Below are 12763 nucleotides of genomic sequence, written 5' to 3'. Positions count from 1 at the left end.
CACATTAGGTGTAGAGATTGCTTAAATAAATAAACTTTATTGTTTATTTTGAGAGAGAGACCAATCATGTGAGCCAGGGAGCGGCAAAGAGAGGAAAAGACAGAGAATCCCAAGCAGGCTCCACTCTGTCAGCGTGGAGCCTGACACGGGGCTCTAACTCACGAACTGCAAGATCATGACCTGAGCTGAAACCAAGAGTCCAGTGCTTAACTGACTGAGCCACCCAGGTGCCCCCTAAATAAATAAACTTAAAAAAAAAAAAAAAAAAAAGAACATTACCTTGCTAACATGTTTTTTTGTTTTTTTTGCTAACTTGTTTTTATTTTTTAATCTAGTTTATTTTACCTTTTTATTTTTTAATATAATTTATTGTCAAATTGTGCTAACATGTTTTTAATGTAAACTTAATTCTTGTTTAAGGAGGAAGAAGGACATGTTTTCTTCAGATACGCTATTATCTTTCTCTTTTCTACTGCTACATCTATAGCTATAATTTAAATGATGCTCAAGGATTGTGTGATCAGCTAGTAAGAGAAATATTGAAGTGGTCCCACCTACCTGTAAAAGAAAATGAGGATTGTTCAGGTATGCATTTCAGCAGTCAGTATGTTTAATCTCATTAATTTGTATTCATACATTTAGATATGAAATTGCTTATACATAAAAGTTGGTTGCTCTGACTAAATTATGTCATGGTGAATTTTGGCCTGTCAACTTCTTATTAGCAAGGATCATGTTTTATTTTTGCTTTTGTTTTTTAAATCTTTGTCTCCTCAGGGCTTAGCAGTAGTTACCTGCCGAGTTAATAGCATTATTTTTTCATAGCCATATTTGTTAGGCATAATATCAGGTATCCGAGTATTTTTCCTTAGTGTATTTATATTTTCTTTAACCATTGCTTAAGGTGGTTTAGTAAAATGATGAAAATCACTTTCTGAGGTATTCTGAGCCTTTTTTAAAAATTCACTTAAGAGGCTGCAGAGTATCTGAGTTCCCCTTTTTAAAAGAGGTCTATTTTGGGGCGCCTGGGTGGTTCAGTTTGTTGAGCATCCGACTTCAACTCAGGTCATGATCTCGCGTTTGATGAGTTCAAGCCCTGTGTCGGGCTGTGTGCTGACAGCTCAGAGGCTGGAACCTGCTTCAGATTCTGTGTCTCCCTTGCTCTCTGCCCCTCTCCCGCTCATGTTCTGTCTCTGTCTCAAAAATAAAATAAACATTAAAAAAAATTTTAAAGAGGTGTATTTAAACTAAGCAATAATGAGAGTGAAAGGTATATATGAACATAGAATATATCTCTAATGGTTATAAGTACTAAACTATTAGGTGTATACTATGCATGCAAATGTGTCTGAAAGGCCTAGTGTATCACAAGTTTTAAATGGAGTCCATGCCAACTTAGGTTTTTATTGTTTGAGCCACTGTTTATCGATTTCTTCCTCTTTGTGATTTTTATCTTTTAAAATCTTTGTTTCATTAGGGAAGTAATATGTGTTCATTTTAGATAATTTTGAAAATATGGAAAATATAAAGAAAATAAAATTACTTATAACTTACCATTTTTTTGTATACATTTATATGTATATATTATTAGAGCTGTGTATTGTTTTGTAGTCTTTTAAAATTTAATATTTTGATGAATATTTTCTAATGTAAATAATATTCTTTTTTGAAGCCTATTAAACCTTTTCCCCATTATTGGACATTTCAGTTGTTGCCACCTATTTACTGTTTTAAATAGTGCTGAAGTGTACATAAATTTTTGTGAGCATTACTAATAATTTCTTAAGGATAAATTTCTGTAATTGCCCTCCAGAAAGGTCTGTTAGCTGTGCATTGACAGATCTTTCTATATGACTTTTTAACTGATTGGACATTCTTCTTTTTTTTTTTTTTCCAGTGGTGTTATCATTACATGATGTAACTTTTTAAGTCAATTGAACCTATAGTAATGTATGTTTTAGTTTTTTTTTTATTTTTTTATTTTTTTTATTTTTTTTTATTTTTTTTTATTTATATATGAAATTTATTGTCAAATTGGTTTCCATACAACACCCAGTGCTCATCCCAAAAGGTGCCCTCCTCAATACCCATCACCCACCCTCTCCTCCCTCCCACCCCCCATCAACCCTTAGTTTGTTCTCAGTTCTCAACAGTCTCTTATGCTTTGGCTCTCTCCCACTCTAACCTCTTTTTTTTTTTTTTTTTTCCTTCCCCTCCCCCATGGGTTCCTGTTAAGTTTCTCAGGATCCACATAAGAGTGAATGTATGTTTTAGTTTTTAATGGCTATTGTTTAGAATATATTAAGTGTATCCGTACTGGGTTGGGGGTCTCAAAGACTACCCCTCATGTTCAGTGTTCACAGGGAGGATGCTAGGACTCAGAATATAGTTGTACTCAAGGCTATTATCTACTAAATGAAAGGCTCCAAAGCAAAATTAGCAGAGGGAACAGGTGCATGGGGTGAAGTCCAGAGGAAACCAGGCACAAGCTTCCAAGACTCCTTTCCTAGTAGAGTCACACAGGACAGACACACTTAGTTCCTCTAACAACAGGTTGTGTCAACACATGTGAGATATTACTGACCAAGGAAGCTCATTTAGAGACTCAGTGCTCAGGTTTTTTTTTTTTTTTTAAGTGTATTTATTTAGTTTGAGAAAGAGAGATCACAAGTGGGGGATGGTTAGAGAGAAGGAGAGACAGAATCCCAAGCAGGCTCCACACCATCAGCACAGAGCCCAGTGTGAGGCTTGAACTCCTGAATCGCGAGTTTATGACCTGAGCCAAAATCAAGAGTTGGATGCCGACTGTGCCATCCAGGCACCCCAGTGCTCAGGGTTTTTAATTAGAGGCTGGATAGTCATGTAGTCACCCCTCTGCCTAGCCCTTACCAAAATTCTACACTCTCAGAAGAAAAATAGGTGTTCAGCATAAACCACATTGATTGTACAGTTAGGTCTAGTGAGCCACTCTCATTAGTTAAGGTGGTAGGAATCTTTCCCAAATCCAAGTTCCCAGATGCTATCCACAGGTCAGCATTATAAGCAAAACTTTCAAGTAGTCAGGCCTGCTATGTTATCTTTTTCCTGCACACTTACCTCATTAAATCATTTTATATAGTTATAATTATTAACATCATCACTGTGCTACACACAGAATTACCCTTTCAAAATTGTTTTACTTATGAATTGATACAGTTTTACTCTGTGATCATCTTTTAGAATTAGGTTGCTCTCCATTTAAGGAGCTTATTTCTGGCTTTGCATAATGAATTTTGTATGATTAAAATTACTGGAAATCTTGCCTTTATATAATTCCTACAGTAAATTTTATCCAGGAGAGAATAATTCTTACCTATGTATTTTTAACTTTAATGTGAAGAAATAGTAGGATTTTTCCAAATGTTTAATGACCAAATGAAGAATACTACTTGGAGGCTAATAAGATTTTCTCAAGATCCCCTTTATGAAAAAAAAAGTTTATTAATAATCTTGAGTGCCTACTCTATGAGGAAGAGTAGTGTTAAGTGCTGAAATATACGGTGACAAGACAGAAATGGTCCATATGCATATAAAACTTAATATCCTTATGAATATATCAAGTGACTTCTGGGAAAGAAAAATATTTTGCTACTATTGGGGCCATAAATTTCATAAAAATTAATGTTACTGTAGTATTTATATTTAACAGTTTCACTATTTTCAAATTTCTGAATGCCAGTTTGTGTTACTGAGTTTTGATTCTCAAATAGGGATGACATGTTTGCTCCTGCTAATTTATACATCAGAATCACTGCAGAAATCCTGACGGGGGCACCTGGGTGGCTCAGTCAGTTAAGCGTCGGACTTCTGCTCAGGTCATGATCTCGCGGTTTGTGGGTTCGAGCCCTGGTCAGGCTCTGTGCTGACAGCTCAGAGCCTGGAGCCTGCTTCAGATTCTGTGTCTCCCTCTCTCTCTGACCCTCCTCTGCTCATGCTCTGTCTGTCTCTGTCTCAAAAATAAATAAAACATTAAAAAAATTAAAGAAATCCTGATGTAACTCCCACTCCCTTACCCGCTTTCTCCCTCTACCCTACACATTCCTTTTGTCCCTACCTTCTAAAAGAATCTTATAACAATGAGCCATTCTTACTAATGGGAGTGTATTGTAATTCCCAGATCTAATGGTATAGAAGACAGCATTAAGAATCAGTGTTGTAGGGGCGCCTGGGTGGCGCAGTTGGTTAAGCGTCCGACTTCAGCCAGGTCACGATCTCGTGGTCCGTGAGTTCGAGCCCCGCGTTGGGCTCTGGGCTGATGGCTCAGAGCCTGGAGCCTGTTTCCGATTCTGTGTCTCCCTCTCTCTCTGCCCCTCCCCCGTTCATGCTCTGTTTCTCTCTGTCCCAAAAATAAATAAACGTTGAAAAAAAAAATTAAAAGAATCAGTGTTGTAGTGCTTTTCAGATTATATACGTAGTAAGCTCTGCCTCCTTTAATAAAAGAAAAAAAAATTAGGGAAGGAAGAAGGGAAAATAATGAAATCTAAGCTTGTGAATCCATCATGGCTGGATTGTTTTGTATTTATCCTTCCATGTTTTGAAATAAAACTGGTAGCTAAAAGTCATCAGTGGTTCTTAAGTGCATGTGCTCGTAATTATCAGCTAATTATTTCTGTTCTATTGTCCTCAAGAAGCGTAAATACCTATTATGAATTAGCTCAAGGATGCCTGGGTGGCTCAGTCATTTCAGCCGCCAACTCTTGATTTCAGCTCAGGTCATGATCTCCTAGTTTTTGAGTCTGAGCCCTTTGTCGTAGGGCTCTGTGCTGACAGCCTGCTTGGTATTCTGTCTCCCTCTCTGTCTGCCCCTCCCCTGCTTGTTCTCTCTCTCTCAAAATAAATAAAAATAAACCTAAAAAAAACAAATTAGCTCATACAGGTAATGGATGCTCATCTCAGAAAAAATTTTAAATTATAATTTTCCTCTTATGTAATGTTGGGAACCTAAATATTATTACCTTTTGACAGTTTAATCAGAATCTCCTTTGGTCATTTGCTGTATTCCTTAGTTCCTGAGAAGTCTCATTCTGAGTTTGGAATGACGAGAAGTGCTCATCCTGAGGCGGCAGTAAAGGTTATCCAGTCCATGGCTCGCTTCATGGCCGCCTATTTCACCAATCAGCCGCTTTGCATTTTGCCACCTCACAATGTGAATGTTCTTCCTCCCCTTCATACTAAAACAGGTAATATAGTAAGCAAATAATTTTCTCACTTTGTTTATTCACATAATATTTAAAATCATATTATACAGTGATCATTATTCTATGGGAATAATACTGTTCTAGCTTAGTGTATGACACATAGGAGATTCTCAGTGACTGTAAACGAATAAAATCTGAGAAAGGTAATTGCTTGGGTTTGTTTTTATTGAATATGGATTGTTTAATTACAGTATTATAGTTGACCAATGAACAATGCAGGGTTAGTGGTGACGACCCCCTGTGCAGTCAACAATTCACATATAACTTCTGACTCCCCAGAAACTGTCAATAAACTACTGTTGGCCAGATGCCTTATCCATAAGATAAACCGTTAATATGCATTTTGTATAATATACTGAATTCTTATAATAATGTAAGCTAGAAAAAAGAAAATGTTAAGAGAATTATACGAGGGGCTCCTAGGTGGCTCAGTTGGTTAAGTATCCAACTTCGGCATAGGTGATGATCTCATGGCAGTTTGTGAGTTCGAGCCCCGTGTCAGGTTCTGTGCTGACAGCTCAGATTCTATGTCTCCTTTTCTCTCTACCCGTTCCCTGTTTGTGCTCTGTCTCTCTCTCAAAAATAAATTTAAAAAATTTTTTTTAAATTATACAAGAAAATACATTTATATTACTGTACTGTATTTATCAAAAGAAATCTGCATGTAAGTAGACCTGCACAGCTCAAATCCATGTTGTTCAAGGGTCAACTGTATTTATTATTTATTATTATTTATTATTTATTTATTTATTATTTATTTATTTATTTATTTATTTTGGTGGTTTTACATTTAAGCTCTCTTTTTGTTATAGCCCTAGGTATTTATCACTTGTGTTCCCTATCTTTGGTAGTAATGTTTCTGACAACAAATTGTATCCTTAGTTTGCATCATTTTACTGAATAGAAGAAGTAGCACTCCGTGTGGTTTTTAGAAAAATCTTAAAAAAAAAGGTCAAATCCTGACTTAGAAAATTTGTCTCAATTTCTTGTCTTTCCTATCCTATATTATTTATAGGACTTGAGCTGTTTGACATGATCTTTTCAGATCACTTTGCATACCTAGGGAACATTGATTTTTCTCACACTGTAGGAAAAAAGGTGATAGAATTATTGAATTGATTTTGGGCATATTCATAAACATTTATAAAAGCTCAAAGACACACCTTTTAATTCCTTTTAATTTATATTTGTTTGTAAATATCTTCCCAGTGAGAGGAGAGGCTAGGAAAGAAAATTTTGTGATCTCTTCCTAAGCCTGAGACGGTAATTACTGAAAATCTAAATACCTGGAACTTGGTATATAGCCTTTAGTTTCTTTAATTTCCTAGTATCTTGAAAAAGGGTATCTATAGTCTTGACTTATAATAGATTTCATATTAATCTTTTAAATCAGAACTAGTGACAGAATGTATTGGGGATTTGTGTTGCTTATTTGATGTGATGTTTATTGTATGAAAGCAAAGCAATAAAATTTTCAGAAAATTAAATCATTCAAGTTCTTTCAATAGTACAGTACCTTTCTCATAGTAAATGAAAAGCTAGGACAAATTTAATCAATATCCTGGCTGTTTGCCTATGCAGAATCAAACATTCAAGTGAATGACGAAATTTTTTGTTTCTATCCAAATGTGTTTGTCAAAGAGCCAAAGTGTTAGTGTTTGGTGTGGGGAGAGACTATGTTGATCACATGAGAAACTAATTGTTTCAAGAAGCAGAAACCCACATATACTATTTGCCAGTTTTATTTTGAGGGAGTGAGTGGAAATCTTAGCAATATATGTTTTTATTTTATTTTTATTTTTTAAAATGTTTTATTTTTGTGAGAGATCAAGAGAGAGGGGGGCAGAGAGAGAGGTGGACAGAGTTGACAGCAGTGAGCCCAATGTAGAGCTTGAACTCACAAACTGTAAGATCATGACCTGAGCCAAAGTTGGACGCTTAGCCAGCTGAGCCACCCAGGTACCCCAGCAATATGTATTTTTTAAAAAAAAATAGCAGTTCAGGTCACCTGGGTGGCTGAGTTGGTTAAGTATCTGACTCTTGATTTTGGCTCAGACCATGATCTTATGGTTCGTGAGATCTGAGATCCATGCTAACAGCATGGAGCCTGCTTGAGATTCTCTCTCTCTCTCTCTCTCTCTCTCTCTCTCTCTCTCCCCCCCCTCCCTCTCTCTGCCCTGCTCCCTTTTCTCCTGCTCACATTCTTTCTTTCAAAATAATAAATAGACTTAAAAAAATAGTTCAGGCATTGTATTTCCAAGTGGCTTGTTCATGTTACTTTTTTTTACAAAGTGTTTATTTATTTTGAGAGAGGGAGAGAGAGAGAGAGCAAGCGTGCGAGTGAGCAGAGGGGCAGAACTCACCCCAATGTGGGGCTTGAACTCACCAACTGTGAGATCATGACCTGAGCCAAAATCGAGTCAAATGCTTAACTGACTGAGCCATCTAGGCGTCCCTCATGTTATTTTAATTAGGGGAACATATAGAAGGCTAGGGAGAAAGATAGGACCCTTTGTATTTAATCCCAAACCAGACTGAAATCTTGTCATTTAGTCAGGACTTTTGAAAATCGTTCTTTTCTACTCTTGTAGAGACACTAATATACTGAATACTTAATGCTTGAATTTTACCTCAAATTAGTTTTTTATTGTATGACACTATAAGGAATGCAAAGTCATGTAAAATGCAGTCTGCCCTCCAAATTTCTAGTAGGAGAAATAGAGATGTATTTCAGAGCAGCCCATAGTAATAAATTGTACACTGTGGCCCAGTACATTTAAGTGTACATTTGTATGTTTATATTATCTGATACAGCATTTTCATTAAATTGTATTTATATTTGTTTTATGTAATGTACTCTGATGCTATCTCTTCTGTTTCTGTATCCTGTTCTGTTCCATTTTTTAAGAATGCTGGCATTTATTTCATGACCCACTAATGAGTCATATTCTTCAGTGCTAAAAAAAAAACAAACAGGGGCGCCTGGGTGGCGCAGTCGGTTAAGCGTCCGACTTCAGCCAGGTCACGATCTCGCGGTCCGGGAGTTCGAGCCCCGCGTCAGGCTCTGGGCTGATGGCTCGGAGCCTGGAGCCCGTTTCCGATTCTGTGTCTCCCTCTCTCTCTGCCCCTCCCCCGTTCAAGCTCTGTCTCTCTCTGTCCCAAAAATAAATAAACGTTGAAAAAAAAAAAATTAAAAAAAAAAAACAAAACAAACAAACTGGAGTATGTTAAGTATTATTTTAAACCATTTTGTACCTTACTTCCGTTGAAGCAAGTGTGCACGGGATGGACACTTGCTTCAAAGATGGGCCCTGCATGTAAGGTGTGTGACAAATTCCACCAGGTTTAGGTTCAGAAGATACCCATAGTCCTGCTTCTACCTTGATTCAACCAACATTTAGTTTTAGATCACTTTCTTGAGAACTTTATTCATCAAAGAATCCCCCAAACGGTTTAAACGTCTATGGAAGTTCTCTTTCACTTTATGGGGGTGTGTGTACACATATAGCTACTACACTAGCACTTTAGAGCATTTCGTGAGCTGCTATCTCCTTGTCTAACTTGTATTTTACCCAAAGTTAACAGGGAAATAGCTGGAGCACTATTTCAAAAAACGTATCTCCAATAACATATCAGCAGCTGAGGCTGATTATTAGAAAATACTAATTAAAGAGATAGGGGCTCCTGGCTGGCTCAGTCAGTGAAGCATGCAATTCTTGATCGCCAGGTTATAAGTTCAAGCCCCATGTTCAGTGTAGAGATTACTTAAAAATAAAATCTTAATAAAAAAAAGGTATGTAAGTATGTGAGGAGGAGTGATTCTGATAAATGTAATTGTTAATATCCATTTTCTTTTATTTACACATAGAACAGTCCCTTCGACTTATTCCTCTGCAACACTCTAAGGTGGCCAGTGTTGTAAGAGATCAGAATCTTTCTAATGTTTGGACAGTTGAATATGCCCTTGAATTATTACTTATTGGTGGCCTAGTTCCAGAGGCTGTGTGGTTGGCACATAAACTTGGAGACTGGAAGACATCTGTTTCAATTGGTGTGGCCTTCCAACTATTCTGTAAACATGATAGTAATTTCACAAGGTATGTATTTTTAGGCAAACATAGGTTGAGAAACAGTATAATAGTATCATCTAACTATTTTTTATTTCTCTCATTGCTGGCATTTATGCACTTTGTGGAATCCTTAGTCCAGAATTGTCCAATAAAACTTTCTTCAGTGATGGAAATGTTCTCTATGTGCAGTTCAGTATGATAGCTGTTAGCCACATGTAACCATTGAGCACTTGAATTGTGGCTAATAAGACCAAGGAATTGAATTTTCAACCTAATTTAAATTTAAATAGCTAAATGCAGTTAGGGGCTACTGTGTTGGACAGCTCAGCAGCTCTTTTGTGTTAAATCTTTTATTAAAAAAAAAAAAACAACCTTTTTATTTAGCACATTTGTTAGTAATGTCCTCAAAGTGCTTATAAGTCAATGGGAGAGTTTGCCTATTTTAAGTAGGGTTTGAATTTTAAGTTAATAAATCTAATCTCTATATTTTAACTTTTCTATTATAGTACTACTATATCTTTGATATTTTTCAGTTCAATAATTCAACACATGTGTATTTCTTAAGTAAGTGCTCTGTACTAAGCTCTGTGCCAGGTAGTTTAATGGATATAAAGTTAAATGGTACATAGACTCCATGTTTAAGGCATTTATAGTTTAGTAGAGAAATTAAGGCAAAACATTATTATAATTTAGTGTATGTGCTGCCAAAGCGAGCACAAAACATTATTATAATGTAGATAATATGGTAAGAAAAGTGCCAGTGGTGCAGTGGAGAGAGCAATAATATCAAATGGGCATAGGACAGGAAATGGAGATAACATTTAGATGGGCATTGAAGGAAAGACAGAATCTCAACAAATTGAGTAGCTGTGGAGAGAGATAACATTCCAAACATGAGCAAAGGCATATGGTAAAAGACAAGTTTGGTTCAATTTGGATCGAGTAGTATGGAGGGCAGCAATGGGAAATAATGATGGGAAGGTATATTAGTATCATAATCCTGGAGACCCTTAAAAATCTCCTTAATGTAATATTTCCCCAATTATTTTCCCCCAATTATTACTTTTTAAAATAGAGGATGAATAAAAGTAAATTTCACTGTTCCTTAACATATCATGTTTAGCTCTTAATGTGTTAATATTTCCTTTTTTCAGAATTTGGATTCATTTTCCTTAATTTGATGTGATTTCAGGTGCAAGAAAAAGGGTCTGAATTTGCCAATAAATATGACTCCAGCACAGATTTTCCAGGAAAAACTACAGTGTTTTTTAGGTCGGCCAGCCTCTTTGGAAACAAAAAATGAAATGGGCTCAAAATACAAACAATTTACAGGTGTGTTACCTACATATAGTCTGACATATATATCAGCTTAATTGATATAAACCTTCTGATATTTTAAAAAGCTTATTAATATCCATAAATATATTAACACTTTGAAGTAAGCTTATCAAATATGAAAGTTATTCTTTTTTTTTTTAAATTTTTTTTTTTCAACATTTATTTATTTTTGCGACAGAGAGAGACAGAGCATGAACGGGGGAGGGGCAGAGAGAGAGGGAGACACAGAATCAGAAACAGGCTCCAGGCTCTGAGCCATCAGCCCAGAGCCCGACGCGGGGCTCGAACTCCCGGACCGTGAGATCGTGACCTGGCTGAAGTCGGACGCTTAACCGACTGCGCCACCCAGGCGCCCCTGAAAGTTATTCTTAATCATGGGAGCTTCTAAAATTTATGCCAGCTCAAAAAACAATGATCAGTAACTGAATGATACTCTGATTTTTCATACATATTTTTTGACTAGTTGTATTTTGCTATATTTGGATTATTTTCTTTTGCAGTCATAGAGTCATAGAATCTCATAAACAGGAGGGTACTTAAAAGTATTTAGTTCAACTCTTGCCTAGTGCATAAATCACAGAGTTGGTTTTGTTTTTAATTTGAAAATTTTATAGTAGTATTACAAAATTAAAAATAATGTAATATCACATATATTGCATAGATTTACTCAGGAGCCCTGTAAAATTTGTTTTATAGCTGGAGACATTTAGATGAAAAGTAATGAAGTTGGGTACTTAAAGTTGTATGTGCTGACTACTGTAGGACCCTTTGGTTTTATTAGTTCTTGTCTCCATTAAGCAGAGAGGCTTCTAACTCTAGATTCTTAGAACTTACTAATTGTTACTTCTCTTTCCAGAAAGAATGCATAATACCTGGAAATCTTACTGAAAACTTTGATAATTACCTGCCAATATTTTTGAAAATAAATGGAGAGAAAATGTAACTACATGAAAGTTGGTTTTGAAAAAAAAGACTAAAAGGGACACCTGGGTGGCTCAATCAGTTAAAAAAGTACTATGGTGGAATGTTAAGAAAAAAAATTACTCTCCCACTAGCTGCATTCACATAATGTTGTATTTTATTTTGGTGTCTTTCCTGATATTTTTTTCCCATCAGTATTTTTTCATTTATTATTTTTTAACTCAGGACTATGTTCCAAGTATATTTTTGTTACATAGTTGTTGTTATTATAATATCTTGTATAATTTTGCAAAAGGTCTTATGCTCTGATCTTTTAAAATTTTTTAATTTTTATTTGTTTATTTGATAGAGCGAGCATACACAGGAGAGGCAGAGAGAAAGAATCTTAAGTAGATTCCACACCCAACACGGAGCCTGATGCGGGGCTGGTGCTCATAAACCATGAGATCATGACCTGAGCCCAAATCAGGAGTCCAGTGCTTAACCTACTGAGCCATCCAGGCACTGCACCCCTCTATAATCTTTTTTTTTTTTTTTTAAATATTTATTTATTTTTGAGAGACAGAGAGACAGAGCACAAATTGGGGAGGTACAGAGAGAGGGACACACAGAATCAGAAGCAGGCTCCGAGCTGTCAGCACAGAACCCGATACAGGGCTCAAACCCACAAACCATGAGATCATGACCTGAGCCGAATACCTGAGCAGATACTCAACTGACTGAGCCATCCAGGCGCCCCTGCCCCCCCTCTATAATCTTAAAGTAACAGAATAGTTATTAAATTTCTGTGTAGAAGTTGAGATGTTTTGCATGTCAACCATTATGTTCATTTTTGATGATAATTTTTTTCAGATACGAAATTTTATACTACAAAATAGGATCAGCATAATATAAATTTTAACTATTTTACTTAATTTTGTATTTGGTAGATCCCATTGAAGAAGAAGATGCAAATCTCCTCTTTGGTTCAGTGCAGGAAGTACTGAAAGCAGCAGTTATGGCTGATGCAGATATTCTTTCAGAGACGTTTCAACTTCTGCTAAACTCTGCCAAGGACTTCAGTAAGAGACTGTGGGGCTTAGTCCCGGTCGGCTTGTATCTCCCGGCTCCTCCATTATATTGTCCTCAGCCAGCTATTCTTAGTGAAGTAAGCTTATTTCTTAACCTTTTAACTGATTTAAAGTTGATTTTATCCAA

The 12763-nt window shown here is 36.1% G+C and overlaps 1 protein-coding gene across 11 annotated transcripts in view; it reads left to right on the top strand.

Annotated features, from left to right (window-relative positions):
* CPLANE1 (ciliogenesis and planar polarity effector complex subunit 1) overlaps positions 1–12763 on the top strand; it is a 144773-nt gene that overhangs the window by 35109 nt on the left and 96901 nt on the right. For all 11 annotated transcript variants that reach the window (XM_086677296.1, XM_086677327.1, XM_086677291.1 and 8 more), the window contains exons 15-19: positions 421–585; positions 5046–5219; positions 9106–9334; positions 10500–10639; positions 12496–12713. In XM_086677296.1, coding sequence (XP_086533422.1) covers positions 421–585; positions 5046–5219; positions 9106–9334; positions 10500–10639; positions 12496–12713 — 926 coding nt within the window. The remainder of the gene's footprint in view (positions 1–420; positions 586–5045; positions 5220–9105; positions 9335–10499; positions 10640–12495; positions 12714–12763) is intronic.

This window comes from Puma concolor, chromosome A1, assembly GCF_028749965.1.
Source record: "Puma concolor isolate L17-30 chromosome A1, mPumCon1.1.hap2, whole genome shotgun sequence".
Taxonomy (NCBI): domain Eukaryota; kingdom Metazoa; phylum Chordata; class Mammalia; order Carnivora; family Felidae; genus Puma; species Puma concolor.
The sequence above is the reverse complement of the archived record's forward strand: the minus strand, read 5'-3'. Positions and strand labels throughout refer to the sequence as shown.